The sequence below is a fragment of the Poecile atricapillus genome, chromosome 2, assembly GCF_030490865.1.
Source record: "Poecile atricapillus isolate bPoeAtr1 chromosome 2, bPoeAtr1.hap1, whole genome shotgun sequence".
In the NCBI taxonomy this organism is placed as follows: Eukaryota; Metazoa; Chordata; class Aves; order Passeriformes; family Paridae; genus Poecile; species Poecile atricapillus.
Genome location: NC_081250.1, coordinates 9,027,321 through 9,044,531, shown reverse-complemented (window position 1 = coordinate 9,044,531; position 17,211 = coordinate 9,027,321). Strand labels below are relative to the sequence as shown.

Here is a 17,211-nt window from a genome sequence, read left to right as displayed (position 1 = left end):
GGAGAAATGGTAGAGTTGCTAAGAGCACCCCCTTTATAACTGCTCAGCATGACTCCTACCTCATATATTCGTATTGTGATCGCTTTATGATCAAGGAGAACAGAAAGAGGGCTGAGAAAGGTGCAAAGGGTATTGGAAAAAAAAATAAGAGGATCTATCTAGGTCTTCACCTCTCTAGTGTCCAAGTACCTTATAATCATTAATGGATTTGCTTTCATAACAACTCATTAGGTAGGAAAAAAAATGGTTCATTTTATAAATGATGGTGTGAAACACAGGGTGAATTTAATGATTTAGCCCAAGTGGTGCAGGAAGTCAAAGTCTCAGTCTGGAAGAGAACTGAAATCTATCTAAATATAGCTCCTAATGACCAATCCTTTAGGAGCTCCATCCTTTAGGAGTCACAGTAACAAATTTGTAGCCATTCTACAGAGTTATAATCATATTTTTTGAGAATATATGCCAGTAGATCTGGAAGTTTTTCCCAACTAGAAAAATCCTTTTTAATTTAATATTTATGAACAAAATGTATTTGTGAAACATTCACAAAGAAAACTCTTCAGCTTGGATTATTTAAAAAGAAACCCCCCACAAATAACTGCTTTGATGAAGTATTTAAGCATCATTTTATTTTTATAAATACACAGAAAATTCAGAGCATCTAGAATCTAAAATATTCCTTTTAAGACAGAGCTTTAATATAAAATTCTATCAGTCTCACAGAATCTACACTTCACTTTTCATTAGTACTGAATAAAATAGAGCATTTGACTTTGCTTTCAGTGTATGTTCAAGTCTATTACATAAAAATCTCAAAGATTACCTTAATTAAGCTAAAACTTCTCATGCATTTATGTAACAAATGCTGATTGTTCTTTATAACTGGAAAAAAAAAAAGCCAGCACATTTTCTGATGCACAAACTCTGTAGTTTGCTGAACCTGAAAAAAAACTTTTTAATTATATGCCTTCATTTTTTCTTCCCAGCTGATACATTTAAAGATTTTACTCCTCTTGACAAACATTGTCATATTTCTGTGCCATCATAGTGACAGCAGTACTGCTACAACGTGGAAGGGACCATCCTCCACAGAGTATTTCTCATGTGTTTTGTGCTTAGCAAAATAGGACCCCTGCCATGTCTAGGGGAATGAGAAAAGAGGGAAGCTTTCATTATTATAGTCATAAAAGTAACATTAGGTAATTAATGGTGATTTTAAATATTGTGAGCTGCTGGTCACCTCATGGAGCCTATTGCAGCAGAATTAGGCTGGGTTGTTATTTATTGCAGGAGAAAAGGGGAATTTACCCATGTTTTTATGACATGCTGGATACTCCACTTACACAACTGTCTAAGGGCAAACACTTTAACCCCTTGAGATCTGCTAATCAGGAGCACCAGCTGTTAAGTGCCAGCGTGCATCCAGCATTCATGCCTGCGGGGAGAGAGAGGGTTGCAAAGGATATGACCCTAAACTTCAGAAACCGCTTCTCTCCTTGGGGGCAAAATATCATTCAGCTTGCATCTTCTCTTGTTTTCCTTTAGTTTATCCAGTTAATGTTCCTGATGTGAGTTGTTGTGCACTCACTGTGAATGCTTCAAGCCTTTAGGAAGATGATAGTTAATTACTGAAGTTAAAATCTGGCTTGCACTGGTGTGGAAGTGCTTTCAGAGGTATTTACTCAGCCAGCTCACTGAGCTGCTAGGGGCAGGGGAAGGCTGGCAGTATCTGGCTCAGAGTGAATTACTGCAAGTGTATGTTCTGTTTTAAAAAAATAGCACATTGCACAGTCATTTTTCACAATACTGATGGTACAGTATTTGCTCAGTCTCACACTAAGTTACATTTGTATGTTCATTTAAAACAAGCAATGAAATTCATTGTGAAAAAGCCTGTCACAAATACAAGCCATATTTATTCCCTGCAGAGTAAAATACAGTCAAAAGGTGAAAAGACAGTTCTTTATTGTTTAAATTCTTCTTCTTTTATCCCTCTCTTTAGCTTCTGAAACCAGTAGCAGACAGATTGGTGGGAAGAAAAGACAGAAATAAAAGATAGAAAATGCTGCCTTTCTGAAATATTTTGTTTTCTTTTACAGATCTCACTCCAGCCTAGTATTTTTAACCCTTCTGTAGATTACTTGTTGTATGACAATAAATTGACATCTGCATCTATTACCGGACTTAATAGTTTAGAAGCCTAAGCAAAACACTTCCAATAATTTGATATCCTTGGAATCAGTGGATCAAGCTCTTCCAGCTTTTGCTCTAAACACTGCATCAAATCTAGTTTGTGTGTGGGCTTCCCAGATAAGCAGTGTTTCAAATGCCTTAGCAGTGCGTGGATATTTTGCGGCCATCTCAGTAAGAGCATGGCTTGACCCTAATGTCCTTAGATGCAATATCCCTCTCTCCCAAAGTCATGTAGCATATGCTGTGTTTTGTCACCTGAAATGGCTCAAAAGCATAAATAAATTGTTATTGAGTACTATAGAATGTAATGCCATATTGTCATACTCCCAGATTAAAGAGAAAGCCTCAGCATGACAAAGAAAGTGTTGAATTTGTGTCAGATTTCAGCAAAATAATTCCAAAGAGAGTTGAAAGTTCACGCTGCACTTAAACACTGAGCTCTTCTCACCTGTGAATGCAGGTTGGGTTCAGACCTCCCTTTGTGCCTTGAAAATCTCTTTCTTTGTGTCTGTCACCAGAAAACTTTTTACAGGCTATTGCACACGCCAGTGGTAGTGAGCTGAATTTACATAATCCAGCAGCAGAGTATCCTAAGCTTGAATAGAAAAAAGCCCTCATCACAAAATGAGATTTAATAGAGGACTAGCAATATATATTTAAGCACATTTGTTTTAGTCACAAAAAGGGAATAGATGCAGAACATGTAGATGCAGAGGAGGAAGAGAGGCTTACTCATGTAGAGAGAGAATAACTCATGCTGGCTTTTTCCTGTGCCATTGATTTCATCTCCTGTCCTGTGAATTTTCTTGTTCTGAGATGTTTTTCTTCTGAAACAGTGTCCTGTCTTTGCAGCACTAAGTTTCATTGATCAGTCTCTCCAGGCACTTACGTATTTCCCATCACCATAGTATCCAAGGCATTCAGAGGTGATAAAAATGGTGTAGCAAACCAATCCATGTGTCTGCTTTGGATTGTCTCTAACCCAATGGCATCTCAACGAGACCCTTGATTTGCTCTGCTTTTCCTTAAAATTACCTAAGGCTGGGGATATTACAAATGCTTTTGGGTGACCTGCTGATCACAACCCATGGACTGGGGACACCAGTCAGTAAAATCTGATGTTTTAGGGATTTTACTGACAAAACAATTCAGAACAAGCTTCCCATTAAGCACAACAGCCCACTAGGACTGTTCTTACATTCCAGAGCATGAATATGCTTTTGTGTTTTGCTAAATCAGGATTTTTTAATCAAGTGTTGTTCATACTATTAGTCATGTCATTCCCTTAATGATGATAAAAAAGCAGACATCGGTTCACTAGTAAATGCCTGCAATCTGCATCACAGAAATGGAGGAATTAACTCTTTCAAAGGTAAACTCTGAAGCCTGGCCATTGAAGAGTGTATCTATGTCTTGTCATAAGCCTTTTCTCTTTTTGTCCTGAGGGTAGAGTGTTTTCAAATAAAGATCTTTCCTCAGTGGTGGGAGGCCATATATGTTTACAGTCATGAGTACCTGAGCGTGCCAGCTGCAGTGGGAGGATCTCTGGGTTCATCCTTGCAGGGTACACATGGGAAGCTCAGAACTGTGGTTAACCTTGTCCGTGGATGACAGTGTCTTAAATATTTTTCGTATCTTAATTTCTGAAAGGAGAATTCCTCTTATCTTTGAACCAAGATGCTACTGGAATGTTTTATTTCCTGGTAATCAAACAAGGCTACAAGTGAGGCTGCAGTACGCTGCAGTACTCTGCTTCCATCCACAGCGTGGTGGAACAGGAAAATCCCACCTAATTGCACAAGTATGTGTGAGAGTAAACACTGAAGAGAGCTACTGTGTTACACCAGTGCTAGGGTTTGTGAAGAGCGTTCCTTTAGTGAAGCTTTCCAGATGAATTGCCACTGCAAAACCTGCAACAGATTTAAGGTATAATTACTGTCACTGTTATCAGACTTTACAGGGTATGTAAGTATTGCTTTGCTCTGTTGTAAGAAGATTTGGGGGGTTTTAATTTTAAAATGAAACGTTCAATTTTTTTTCAAAGCTCATCCCTGTAAATCCTGGGGAGGGGTGGGGAGCAAAGGGCATGCAATGTCCCAACCCATGGTAATTAGCAAAACTGTCTGTCAGATACAATTTCTAAGTTGTTGCTATTATATTTACTGAATGAATTAATTCCATTTATGATACAGTTGAAGAATATATTCCAAATCAATTATTCTTGTAGAGTTGATGTTATTTTTAAATATAATTTCATATATTTTATCAAGGAAACCAGATTAAATCATTCACTATTCACTGCTTTTCTGAATTTTTTAAAAGATTGTGCTGGGCTATAAAGTTGAATTGGGTAAATGATGTTTGTGTGATGTTTGCATTGATATGAACCCAACTACAGGTAGATAAGCCCTTAAATTACAAGAGTTGTAGGAAGAGTGGTAAGTGTTGGGTCCAATTCTCCAAATCCTGTTCTGGGAACTCAACAAGTATGTGTTCTAGACATGTACAGGTTACACTGCAGCAGCAGTGCCCTAGGTGCATGGCCCACAGGTTGGCCACTGAGACCCCCGTGAATATTTGGGGATATTTACATGCCTCCAGAAGGAAGTCCCAAATTGGCAGAGGGTGACCCAGGAAATTTGTAGGACCAGGCAATGGGAAGCAGTTGACAAATCTTGATAGCACACCACTGAGTATCCCTTAAAATGGAGCAGATTCCAGAATTGTGGCCAATCCCTGCCCTTGATAAACCATCCAGTGACAAAAGTGAATGTACAAAGGAGGAGAGACTTGATGTAAACAAGTTTCCAAGTTCCTGTAGCTATGGGCCCACATCAGCCCTAGGAGAATGAACAGCCAGCCAGGGCAGTAGGGCATAGTGGAGCAGAGATGGGGTAGTTACACTTGCATTACGATGACCCTCTGCCCATCTGCCTGGTGCTTTGGTACTGTGAGATGTTCCTGCAAGATGCAGAAGGGAGCAGGTACAAGAAAGCCAAATTCTGCAGGACCAAAACCCCAATTCCTTCTCAATCCCTTCATAAAACATCAGATTAGGCAGTTAAGGGAAATTAAGAAGGTAGTCTTGAAATACCAGTCACTGGAGGAAATTGAGGAGGAAATCAGCATCTCCCTGTCCCCTTCAGTTCTCTAGTCTTTGTGGATTATAAGAAAGGGAAGAGGCTCAAGGACTCATTTTGATCTCCATAGTTCATGTATTGAAAGAAAGTTCCTCTGTGTGCATGGGGCAGGGAGCCAGTCCCACACCAGTCAGGCTGTCTGTGCCTGTTTCAAGTGCCCTGGTGCTGCTGACAGCTACAGGGCAGCCATGTCCAGACACCTGGAGAAGAACCTAAAGAAAGTGCCATAGACTGGCCAGGTGAAACTGTGACCACACAGCAAGGTGGTCTGACAGGTTCTGAACCAGGAAGCCACAGACAGGCTTTCTGGATGTCAGCTGCAGGTGACAAAAGGTCACCTAAATCTTGTGTTTACAGCATTAATCTCTGTGTGGTTCGGGCCCTTAATTCAGTGCATACTCTTAGAAGTGACAAAGGGATGCTCAGTGGCATTGCCGTGACATACACTCAGGTTCCACAGAACATATTCTGCTCTAGGTGCAGAGACATTTTGAAGAATTTGTTTTTCTCTGGCTTCTCTTGAATTAATGTTAGTAAAAGGTGCCCCAACCTCTTATTTTTCTATATGAAGACAAAAATTGCAGCTGCCTGCCTAGTCTGCTGAGAGATGGATGTAATAATTTTCAATTGGACTGTTAGCCCAAAGGGAACCCGATAGCAAGAGATTGACAGATGCAGCATGGATTATCTTGTGCTCTGAACTCAGCCCAATTTGTGGTTTGTTGCAGGTGCTAAAGAGATTGATATTGCTGCTACCCTGGAGCACTTGAGGGACCAGAGACCAGGCATGGTCCAGACAAAGGTACTGTCAATAAATCCACTGGGATTTTAAATACATTAAAGGTCTTTCACAGTAGTTGTTTTCATGACAGAAGAGAGAGGGTATGACCTAATTTAACGCAGGTCGCTTGCTGATTACTCAGTTTGGCTCCCTACCAACTGAGGTTTATTTATGCTGAAGATTTATCTAGGTTACTTTCTTCGGTGTTTACTGTTCTTTCTTGTAACATCTCCAACATCTATCTTGATTACCATATATGAAGGGCAGTCAAGACAACAATCTATAGCCTGCTAAAGAAAATGTGCATTGGAAAAAATGTTCTTGCTTTCATCCTGAACTATGGATTATTTTCTTAGAGTATCTGTGCTAAACTGTGCATGTAATATTTTTTTTAAAGCTTCTACTCATTAAAGAGAATGTAACTGCTGCATTTGATACTTTTTTCCTGGAAAAAAGAACCCAAAAGTTTTGAATTAAAGGAAATAAAGTTTTGCAGAGAATCAAGTAATTTTTAGTATCTTTGAATGGAAGAGCTTGCATCATGCCTACAGCCTTTATGGATGTAAAATTGTAACTATATTCTAACACTTTGGTGAGATGAATGCCATACTCTCAAATTCCTGTCAGTTGTAATAGTTTTGACATTTTTCCACAATGTAAAACTTCTAAACATAGTAGCTGATGGTGTAATTCTAGTCCCTTAAATTAGAAATTAAACTTTCTGTTATTAACAATTCCAGTGATGTATAGAATGATATTCTGGGATATGTGCTGCAAGTTAAGAGCTGCAAATATGACAATAAAGAAACTCTTTCATGGTATGGAGGTGAAATAAATCTGTTTATGGCCTTATAAAATAACAAAAGATAGTTATAATCCCAAACTGAGTAACAGGAGCAATGTGACAGCACTGTGTCTTGGCCAGGCTTGGACTGATAGGAAATTCTGCAGTGTTTAGGGAGCTGAAATTGCTGAGGGGCAAAGGTGAAATAAATGTGTGTTGCAGGAATCATAGGTTTATAATTCTTTCCTGAATCTCTTCTCAATCATGCTATTTCCCATTAATACTAGGGGAAAATACTGCTGAAGAACAGCTTGGGGAATGTTAATTATTATTTACAAATTAAGTAAGAGCTTGAAAAATAAAGATGAGCCAGTCAAAATTAATCTTTATCTGCAAGGAAGACATAAAATTATACAAGTCTTTCTTCTGCTATGATTATTCAGACTGGCAAAAAAAAGGCAAATAGCATACAATGTCATTTGTATTTACTCTGAGGTAAGATGCAAATTTTGGACTACTCTGAGAATGCATTCAAAAAGCAGCTCTGTGGCAACATAGAGCTCAGGTTCCAGTTTCCTTTTCAGGGCAGAGAAATTATGGCTTGTTGCCTTCAACAGAAGGATAAAACATCACTCCAGAACCAAAGAATGAGGTTATGTGAACAACTCCTACTTGGCTCAGCAATAGTTACCTGAGTTCCATGAAAATCTCCCTCAAGACATGTTTTTTCCCTCTAAACATTTGTCTGGAAGAGCTCCAGAAAACAAATGCATCCTGTGTTTTCATCCAGGATGAAAAATTTTCTCAGGATGTTGCTTATCTCTCCTCTTGCTCCTTCTTCCATCATTGTCATTTTCTCAAAACCACCCAATTCACTTATTCAAGCTAATGTCTTGCAAATTATAAATATCTGGTTATATGCTAGCAATGCACGATCCCCAGAGAATTTTTCTGATGGATTTAAACAACCCCCTGTGCTTTCCCGACTGAATACAAATGAGGAATATTAGACTCTTGAAGTAATTTAAAACGATGGATTAAAAGTCAGGTTAGAAATGCCAATTACAGAATATCCCTAGGCAAAATAAACACCAACTTCCTTCAGCAATGTTATTGTGTTTCCAGCAGGCAGCGCTCCACCTTTCCAAGAGGCATGGGAAAGATTTGTTTGCAGCATTTTGTCTTCTGGAAGAGATCTTTAATTCAAAAGCACTGTATATAATAAATTGTAATGAAATTATCATAACGACATTCTGCATTTCTGAGAAGCGTAATAGCGGTTTGTGGGTTTGTTGGATTTTTTTTTGCAGGGGAATCGTAAAATAGAATTGATATGTCACATGTGAGAAGAAAAACTAATGAAGGAGGAAGTATATTCTCTGTGATGGAAAAATATATATTTCCTTTTTTTTTTCCTGTCTCCTATATCCTCTCACAATCTATAATAGTAGATAGATTCCTTACTGTGTTATATATCCTAGATAAACTCACTTTGTTTTCCAGGGAATTTTTATCTGTAGACTTAATGAAACATAGCAATGGTTATTTTTTTTATTAAGTATATTCTTGTCACCTCTGCATTATAGGTAAACTGACATCATAGAATGTCTGACCAGCTCTGTTTTCTAGGCAAAGCTAGATGTTAAAATTCATCTCTAGGCAGTCTTGCATCTGCAAATAGAATATGTGAATGGCAGTGTAGCGGTACAAAGCAACAAACCAAGCTCCTTTAAAAATTACTGACATTAATTTGCTCTAACTTTTCAGTTGTCCTCATGGAGAAGTGTGGAAGGTGTGGGAGGGTTTTTCCTGGGAGGGCGGTGATGCACATCAGTGGATCTGATCTCCCTGCCTTTCACCTGGGCGTGTTACGCAGAAGGATGGAGGGGGAAGAGCTCAGCTGCACCATCCCTGACAGGCCATGTCCCCACACATCTTATGTCTGCTCTCCCATCCCCTTTACTGCAGTCAGTTTTGAGCTCTGGCTGTGCAGATTATGCTCTGTAAATTGTTTTGCCTCAGTTATTAAGGTCACATCTCCTGTTGCTCAGTCCCAGGGAGAGGCAGACACTCTTCCTCAGGCTTTTTGAACTGGTACAAGCACCCAGTTTGGTTCTGCCCCAGCATGTCCCATATATGCCCTCTCTGACCCAGCTGCTCTCCAGCTTCTCTCACACACTCATTGTGCTCCAGTTAAAATACAACCCATGCTCCTGGATGGCCCCCAGCATTCCCAGTGTTTCCTTTAATTGCAGAGACCTTAGACAGTGCAGGGAGCCTTAGGCAGTCATGCACACCATGTTCAGTGCCTACTAGGGATGAGTCCTACTCTTTAGGGTGAATTGATGTCTGATTAAAAGCTGTTGGCTGCAGTCCAGCAAGTGTACACGGATGCCACTTTGACAGCACCAAGCAGACAGCAAAATTCTTGAATGGCAGTGTCGCTGAGAAATTATTCTGAGTTTTGTTCTGCTTTTTCTGCCCTGGCACAGTGCCCATCATTGCTTCTCTGAAGCATCTCCACATGGGAGCTGACTGCAGTCGGCTAAGGCAAGGCAGAGAAGACTGGCACTGGATTGCAGGAATTAAGAGTCAGTTGCCTTTCTGAACTATGAGTTGTACATCTGTAGTTTGTTCTTTCATCCTTCCTGTACATTTCTGCAGTAAAATGAAACACTGTGGAAAATTAATGTTATTGGTTTGGTGATCACTTTTGGGGGCGTTTGTGTTCTGTAACCATCCCTCAGCGCCCCTGGCAGCACCAGCTGAGGGGCTGGAGGTACAGACCACCAATTTCCTAATGGGAGACACAGACAGTATCCCAGCAGTGATCTTGGGATGCTTTGCAGGGTGCATCTCAAAACTGCATCCTCAGAGTCAATTCCTCAGCAGCTCTTGACCCCAGCTGCCTTGAACCTCTGGAGTACTTCCAGAAAATCCAGGAGTTTTTCCACAGTTCTTACCTGGTCTTTGATTTGCCTACATTTTGAGGAAACTTTCCACTGAAAAGTCTCAAATTCCAAATCACCCTGTCAGTTATTTCAGTAAGCTAAATTACTGAGAAAAAAAAATCTTGCTTGGAAAATATAGCACCTGTTAACCTTGAGGTTAATTTTAAAACTGCTTTGTCCTTCTGTAGGACTACACAGTTCAGGAGTGTGCTAGGGTTGCTCTTAGAGTTCATGGCTGCGTCCTTCCTACCTCTGCCAACCCAGCACAGAAGCTTGTAAATCATTTTGGTGCTGAGGTTACAGTAAATTAATAGCAGAGAAAAGCCTTCTCAAATATTTCTTACATAGGAGTGGTCTTAACAAAATTGAGTAATTTGTGAGTGTGGGAAGGACATTAAAGAGAGAGGCTTAAAAAGGTCAGTGACAGGTAAGCCAAAAACCAGATATTGTTCTGTATAATAGATATCAGGGGAGGAGATATTTATTTTAGATTCTTTCAACTAGAAACAGTCCTGAGAAAAGCCAAAGTCTTTGCTTTACAGCATCTCACTTACTTCATATTTCAATAATGTTCCCATTTCGGTGTCAGAGGGAAATGGCTGGTGATCAGTGACTCCCAAACCCTTCTGACCATGCAATGGCAATATATCATCGTGTCCCGATAGCTTGGGTTCTGCTACTAACATTTTTCTCCATTAAAATGACTCTGGCTTCGAGATGCTGTCAAACATGTTATATGACATCAATAATCCCAGAACATTTTGTTCCTTTCCATTGCAGTGTACAGTTAATCCTGCATATTCATATTTTTAACAATGTCTTTAGTACGTTCAGCAGCAGAATAGAGCACTAGGCTTTCTGGAAGGTGTTTTGTTTTATTATTCAGGGTGTGTGTTTGTTCTCTCTGCAGGAGCAGTTTGAGTTTGCTTTGACAGCGGTGGCAGAGGAAGTGAATGCAATACTCAAGGCCCTTCCCCAGTGAGCAGCTCAGACTCCCGAAGGTTCCCGCAGAATCCATCCCTCGTTCTCCTCATCCTCAGTCCCTGTGAATGTTCTTGGAAACCGTGACCTGACCTTAACTGTGTATCTTCTGTTGTAACCACATAGTGATAGGGTCCTTACAAACTCCTTTAGCTGGTAAAAGTTCAACAGTTAAAATATGTATTCTGTTTTTTGGGGTTTTAAACAAAATTTTTAAAGTATATCAAAGCCTCGGATTAAGTGACAGAACAGCGCATCTAATTCCTCCCACATCCTTGAAGCCCTGAATGTCACTCTTTGAAAGCACACATCCATGTTCTTAATAGCAAATATACAATATTGTGGGTAATTAGTGCAGTCAATATTGTCTCAGAAAACAGTGTTCTGTTATATTTTGTAACTTCTCAAAGGCTGAATAAGAGTGAGGGCCTGAAGAGGATGGTGATTGATCCCATACTGTGCCAAGCTCAAGCATGAAACAGTGCTGGGGGTGTGAGCAAACACAGGTCCAGGCTCTGGCAAGGAGAGCTTGCACCTTCTCATGCCAGGCTTTGGCAAGCAAATGTTTTCTTAACTGTTGTTTACTTTTCAGCTTTGTGCCATGAGAGGAAGAAAATCTGAACTATGAGTAAAAGAGGCTTGCATGGTTGTTGCAACTGGGGAGAAAACATATTGGTCACATTAATGGGAATTAAAGGGATAATGAGCACAACTCTGACCATGTATCTGGCACTGACAGCACAGAAAAGGAGAGCATGGGCTCTCCTCAGGTGATGGGAAAGGTCCTGTCAGCAGTCAGGTAATTGTCCAGAGCTGTTATGAAAAGAGATTGTTGGTTTTATGGGATTACTGAGGAAGAAAATGGGATTCTCCCCTTTATATCTTTGCATTTCCCTCTGTAAAGCTCCACTGTGCCATCCTTTTTAGCCAGGAAAGTATATTTCTGTAAAAGCCTGGCTGAAGAAGAAATCTTCAATCTACATTTTATGACTCTCATTGAGTTTGTCTGATCCAGGCATTTGTTGCAGCTCTCTGCAAAGGCTCTGCTCACTTCTTGTTCTGCAGGACACCTATTTGAACTGAGCATGAAGGGGTAAAGCAGCACAAAGATTGAATTTCAGAGATTCATGTGTTCTCGAAAGCCTAATGCCTACTGTTGCAAAGTGATACTAAAATATGTCTGTAAATGGTTTGGATATGCAATCTTGCTCCTGTGATTTCACAGGTTTAGTTCTGGAACTCTTCTAAAGGAATTTACATTATTAATAGAAAGTACTCTGATATGTTTGAATGAAGGGCCTGAGAGAATAAATATTGAAGGTACCTAAGTGATCTAGGCTATTAATTTCATTTTCAAAAGTGAATATTTGGATGCTTTTTCATATGCTATCCTACATCTCTGTGACTTAAGAATCGGGGGTGGTTTTTTCCCAAAATCTTACGAGTGTTGTGTGCTTGAAACCATATTAGGCTAATTGTTTAACTTCAACAATGGAAAATATATCATTGAATTTAATTTGGGAAGGGGAGCTTTTATAGACTTCTAATCAGTGAAATGTTAAAAACAATAGTATCACACAGTTTTGCTGGCACAGAGGTGATGAGCATCAATCAAAATCAACCATGTTGCAATTTTGTGTTGTAGGTGTGGATATTGGTGATTTCTTCTTTTTAGCAACTAAAGAGTTACTAAAAAAAAAGGAAAAAAAAAAAAGAAAAAGCAGAATGCTTGTTACTTTTTGCCATACATTTTTGTATGCTTTACTTGATATATGCTGTTGCTAAATTTGTGCATCCCATTACTATAGCAGTGCAGAGCAGTTACTGCAGATGCCATCATCCTCTTAAGTACACATACTGTACATTAAGCCACATGTTTATTTTATGGCCTAAGCATTTTAGAGCTTTCCTAGCAATAACTAAAAAAACTAATGGAGTATAAATGAGAAAATTGCCTTTTTCATTTGATAATTTAGGTTCAACAGGATTCTTTTATTACTTTAGCTAACACAAAATTGCAGATCAGGGCAGATGAGATCAGTTTGAGCTGTATCAGCATGTGTTTGAAGTAGATTTACTGTGAGCCACGTACTGCAGCTTTCTGAAAATACAGGTAGTTGTATGCAAACAAACTGTCCAAAGAATCAAAACTGGGGCATCCTAAGCCAAGCCCTCTGATTACTGGGTGGAATGATTTCCCAGTGTGAAATGCTGTGCCATCACCCACTCCAATGGGCTAATGGGGTTTTACCACAGATTTCTGCCCTGGGATTCATTAGTGTTTGCCTCCTGACTGTCCCTGTGCATACCACAAACATGACTGACGAGCCTTTCGTTGCACTTCAGGAATATTTTTTAATTGTTCTTTTGCAAATATTTGCATTTCATAATAGCAATTTCAGGGTGATCCCTATTAATTCACAAGCAGCTGAGTGTGGGACTTCATGCTTCAGAGTTTATTTAGCATAGATTAGAGGGCATTAATCTTCCCCAAGGCTAATGGGGCAGGAATGTATTATTTTATCCATCCTTGTACAGCGGTTTACACAACAGAAAGATGCAGTCTTTCTCAGAGGTTTAGAGTATCTCCCACTGACCATCATTGACAATCTTGTTATTTCAGCCATGTTTTGTACAGTTCTTCCACAAAGAGGTGCAAGGCTTATTCTGTTGACTGTAAACAACCACACAGAATATTTCATCTGTGCATAGCACACTGTTCACACCTCTCAATAAACACCATGCTTCTGGGGGTGATAATCTGCTGCAGGGTCAATTAATGAAATGCAGGTTTCAGTTGCACCAGGGCAATCTAAAGGGGTCTGACTATCTATTTCCCAGGAAGATGCCAAAGCCATGGATGAAGCCACAGAGATGGATTTGCCATACAGGGCAGGTATTTCTTTCACTGCAGTTAATTTAATCTTTGTGGTCTGGTGAAGGATGTTATTCAGGCCAGCCCCCAGTCACTTGCACTGGGACATGGGATGCACCCCATGTCACTGTCAGGTTGAGTTGAGCTTCTTCCAGAAGCAGGGATCACCTGAGAGTTCAAAGTCAATGAGACCCATCCTTCTCTGTTCAATTTTCTGCTGATCTTTAGTAAACTCATTGTGATTGAAGCTGGGGCTGGTGCATGACTCTTGGCCACAAACAGCATGTGTTTAATATTGGACAGGCTCACATTCTTGACAAACGGTGTGTATGGGTTTTGTTTGTGTGGTTGAATCTTTAAATGACGTTTTAGGGGGCGACCTGCAGGAAGGCAGTTTAACCCCACTGCTCCTCACTGGTCAGAGGCAGAAATCCCTGTTTTCCCACAGGCAGCACACAGCTGCTGTCCCTGAGCAGGGCAGGGACCTGATCAGACCCCTGCTGATGCAGTCAGCGTGTCCAGACAGGAGGGACAGAAAGGTGGTTGTCACCAGAGTCGATATGTCACAAGAATTAAAGCACAGTTGCTCTCTCCAGCCTTTGCCCTTCCCATGACATGGGCTGGGACTTAGAGGAACGGAGAGGCAGGACAGCACCATTCCCCATCCTAAGTCTGAATTCCCCAAATCCCAGATCCTCAAGGTTCAGCCTAAGGCACAGGGCTGAACAACAGTGTGGCGTTTACTGTTGGCTTCAGACGTTCAGGTGTGAGCTGTAACCATTGCTGTTGGCCACAGCTGTGGGACCTGCTGCAGCCCAGGTAACACCCATCCCAGTGGAAGTCCTTGGCCAGGAATGAATTTCAGCAGAAAATCACAAATCTAAGTCCCAATCCAGTAGCAAAACAAGCCAGATTATTTTTATATAAACTACTAAATGTTTAACACATTTCAAAATATTTTTAGAATCTACACCCATGACTAAACCTTGTCCCTGTCTCCAGCATGCATGCAGAACCAATTCCCATCCATTCCCAGGGGAATGACAGCTATAGTACCTGTAAGGAGTTCATGCTTTATTAGTCAAGTGGAACATTAATAAAACCTGGCCCACTTCATAGTTTCCAGAATAGTCATTAATTAAAAAAACTGTTTATTGGAACAGAAAACAAGTATTTGATTAGCTTTGTTACAGAACAATAGCTCTCCTCATTTTTATTCTGCATATTTTATTCTTTCTTTAGAAAATTCTCTTAAGAAGCATTTGCGATAATTCGCTTTTTAAAACTGTACAGTTTCTATGGTTTTGCTTTTTAAATGAGAGTACACTTTGTAGATTTGATTATTATATTTTTCTGTTAATATTACATTGGGCATTACAAAAGCATTCCCCACCACAGTGAAAAGAAAGTGATGCTGTTGGTTTATTGTAAAAGAAAGAAAAAAAATAATTAAAACAAAATTGCAGAGCTGTGGCATACTCAATCCAATTAGAGCATGACTCTTTACTGCTCTTCATTTACCACATGAGAAAAAAAATAAAGTTACACCAGCAAGATTTCATTTGAAGCTGTTCATGCATGCTGTTTGTACTGTATTTGATGGCATAATATTGTTTTGTTTACAATGTTTTCTTTCTTGTCATTCTATTATATTCTTTATATGTATATAGTTTAAAAAAAAAAGATTATACAAAGTATTTTGTTCTACCTCTGTAAAAATCATATTTGTGAATAAAGTCACGTTGTCTGTGGAGTATGGTATTGTGAATACAGCATTAAGAGCTGGTGCTTTGCTTTTATTTAGGGGGGGTGGGTCTTGCTGGAGGGATGGAGTCTGACAATCCGAGGTGGGAACAGGAGGCTCACAGGGAGCAGCACAAGTGCCCTGCTGATGGCTTGGATATGCACATTTCATCTGCTCTGAAAAGAGATTTCAGCCAGCTCTGGCTCAGGTGTGTGGCCTGTAATACTGCACCTTACAGGATTTTGATTGAGGTGGGTTCCTGTGTTCAGGCCAAAAGTGAAGCAGGCAAAAGAATCACTAAGTTACAGGGACCCTCCTTGTACTGCCAGGAAGTGGGAAAAAATCACCTAGAGCCCGTGTCATAGAGTGTACAAGTTAACAAACAGATTAAATGCTACCTGCTTTCAGGAAAAAGAAAGGCAGGAAAATGTTTTTGGGAAGGAAAGGCTGGTGGATTAGACCATCACAAAATGGCCAAGGATTTAAAATAGTAGAAGTTCATAGGAGTATTTGAACAGGTAATGCAAACTTCTCACTGTTATATTAAATAAGAGGAATAAAGTATAAGGTTACCACACAAACACAGCATTCAATAAAGGGTCTTTTTCCTGGGGCATAGGAAGTCATTTTCCCATAAGCACTGTCCATTTTATAAGGGTTTATATCTTCCCATGAAATACCTCCTGTTAGCTGTCAGAGCAGTCTGGGTTTAGGTAGTCGTGGCATAGCAGTTTTCATGGCCCTGTGCAATGTGTTAAAATTTCACTAGTGTTTTGAAGAAGACTTAAAATATGTGTGCCATTTACCTGGAAATCACTAGAAAAATGTAAACAGAAATGTAAAGTGATCCTGGTCCAGCTCACTTCCTTCCCATCAGAGGAATCAAATTTTACATTCTTTAACCTTGTTTATGTAGTTGCATGTTTTAGTATCTCTGCCTTTCTCAGTGTAAGAAGGTGACTTTCATCTTGGAAGCAAAATATATGCACCATTACAGCTATTTTCCTGTTGGTGTAATTTAGGAGGTCTTTCATCTCCAAGACAGCTTTCTGAAAACTCTGGGAACATCAGATGGAGAACAAAAGGAGAAATGTGTTTAACTGTATAACTACTGGAGCATTGTGAATCTTCTAGGTGAACCCAAAGCCATCAGTTGTGCATCATTCATTCATTCATTCATTCATTCATTCATTCATTCATTCATTCATTCACACAGGCAGTGCTGCTCTGGCCTCACACTGCACAGGTGCACAAAGCTGTAAAACAAGTGCTGATGGGACTGGTATTTCTGTTTTGGATGCTAAGCAAAGAACTGCACACCCACAGGGAGGGAGGGGTAGCAAGTAGGCTGGGTTTAGTCTTGGCCTACACATAGGAACTTTAAAACACAGTGTGCTTGAAACAACTGAGTCCTTGGGGAAGTTTTGCTTACATCAAAAATGAATTTCTCCCCTTGAGAGTGCACCATTTAAACCCCCACGTGCAGGTAAATCAGCAATAGAGATAAAAGATTCAATGTGGAATTCACACTTAGTAAGGTTTGGGCTATTTGGCTGATGTCCTGCCCTGCCCCAGATTTTTCCTGCAGTAGCTTTGGTCACACTACTCAAAGATACAGGAATGTGTTGTTCCCATTATTTACAGCATATAGTGCAGGTGGGATTCAGCTTAACCAGCTTCTCAGCAGCTTTTTATGGACTTCTAGAAACCTTATGATGGGTTCATCATAAGCTTCCTTTGTGGTCAATAAAGGAAAACAGAG

The 17,211-nt window shown here is 39.9% G+C and overlaps 1 protein-coding gene across 1 annotated transcript in view; it reads left to right on the top strand.

Annotated features, from left to right (window-relative positions):
- The window catches only part of PTPRN2 (protein tyrosine phosphatase receptor type N2), a 635,317-nt gene extending 619,837 nt beyond the window's left edge, over positions 1-15,480 (top strand). Inside the window, exons 22-23 of the mRNA XM_058833496.1 lie at positions 6,062-6,135; positions 10,760-15,480. Coding sequence (XP_058689479.1) covers positions 6,062-6,135; positions 10,760-10,831 — 146 coding nt within the window. The 3' untranslated portion in view covers positions 10,832-15,480. The remainder of the gene's footprint in view (positions 1-6,061; positions 6,136-10,759) is intronic.
- The last annotated feature ends 1,731 nt before the right edge of the window (positions 15,481-17,211 follow it).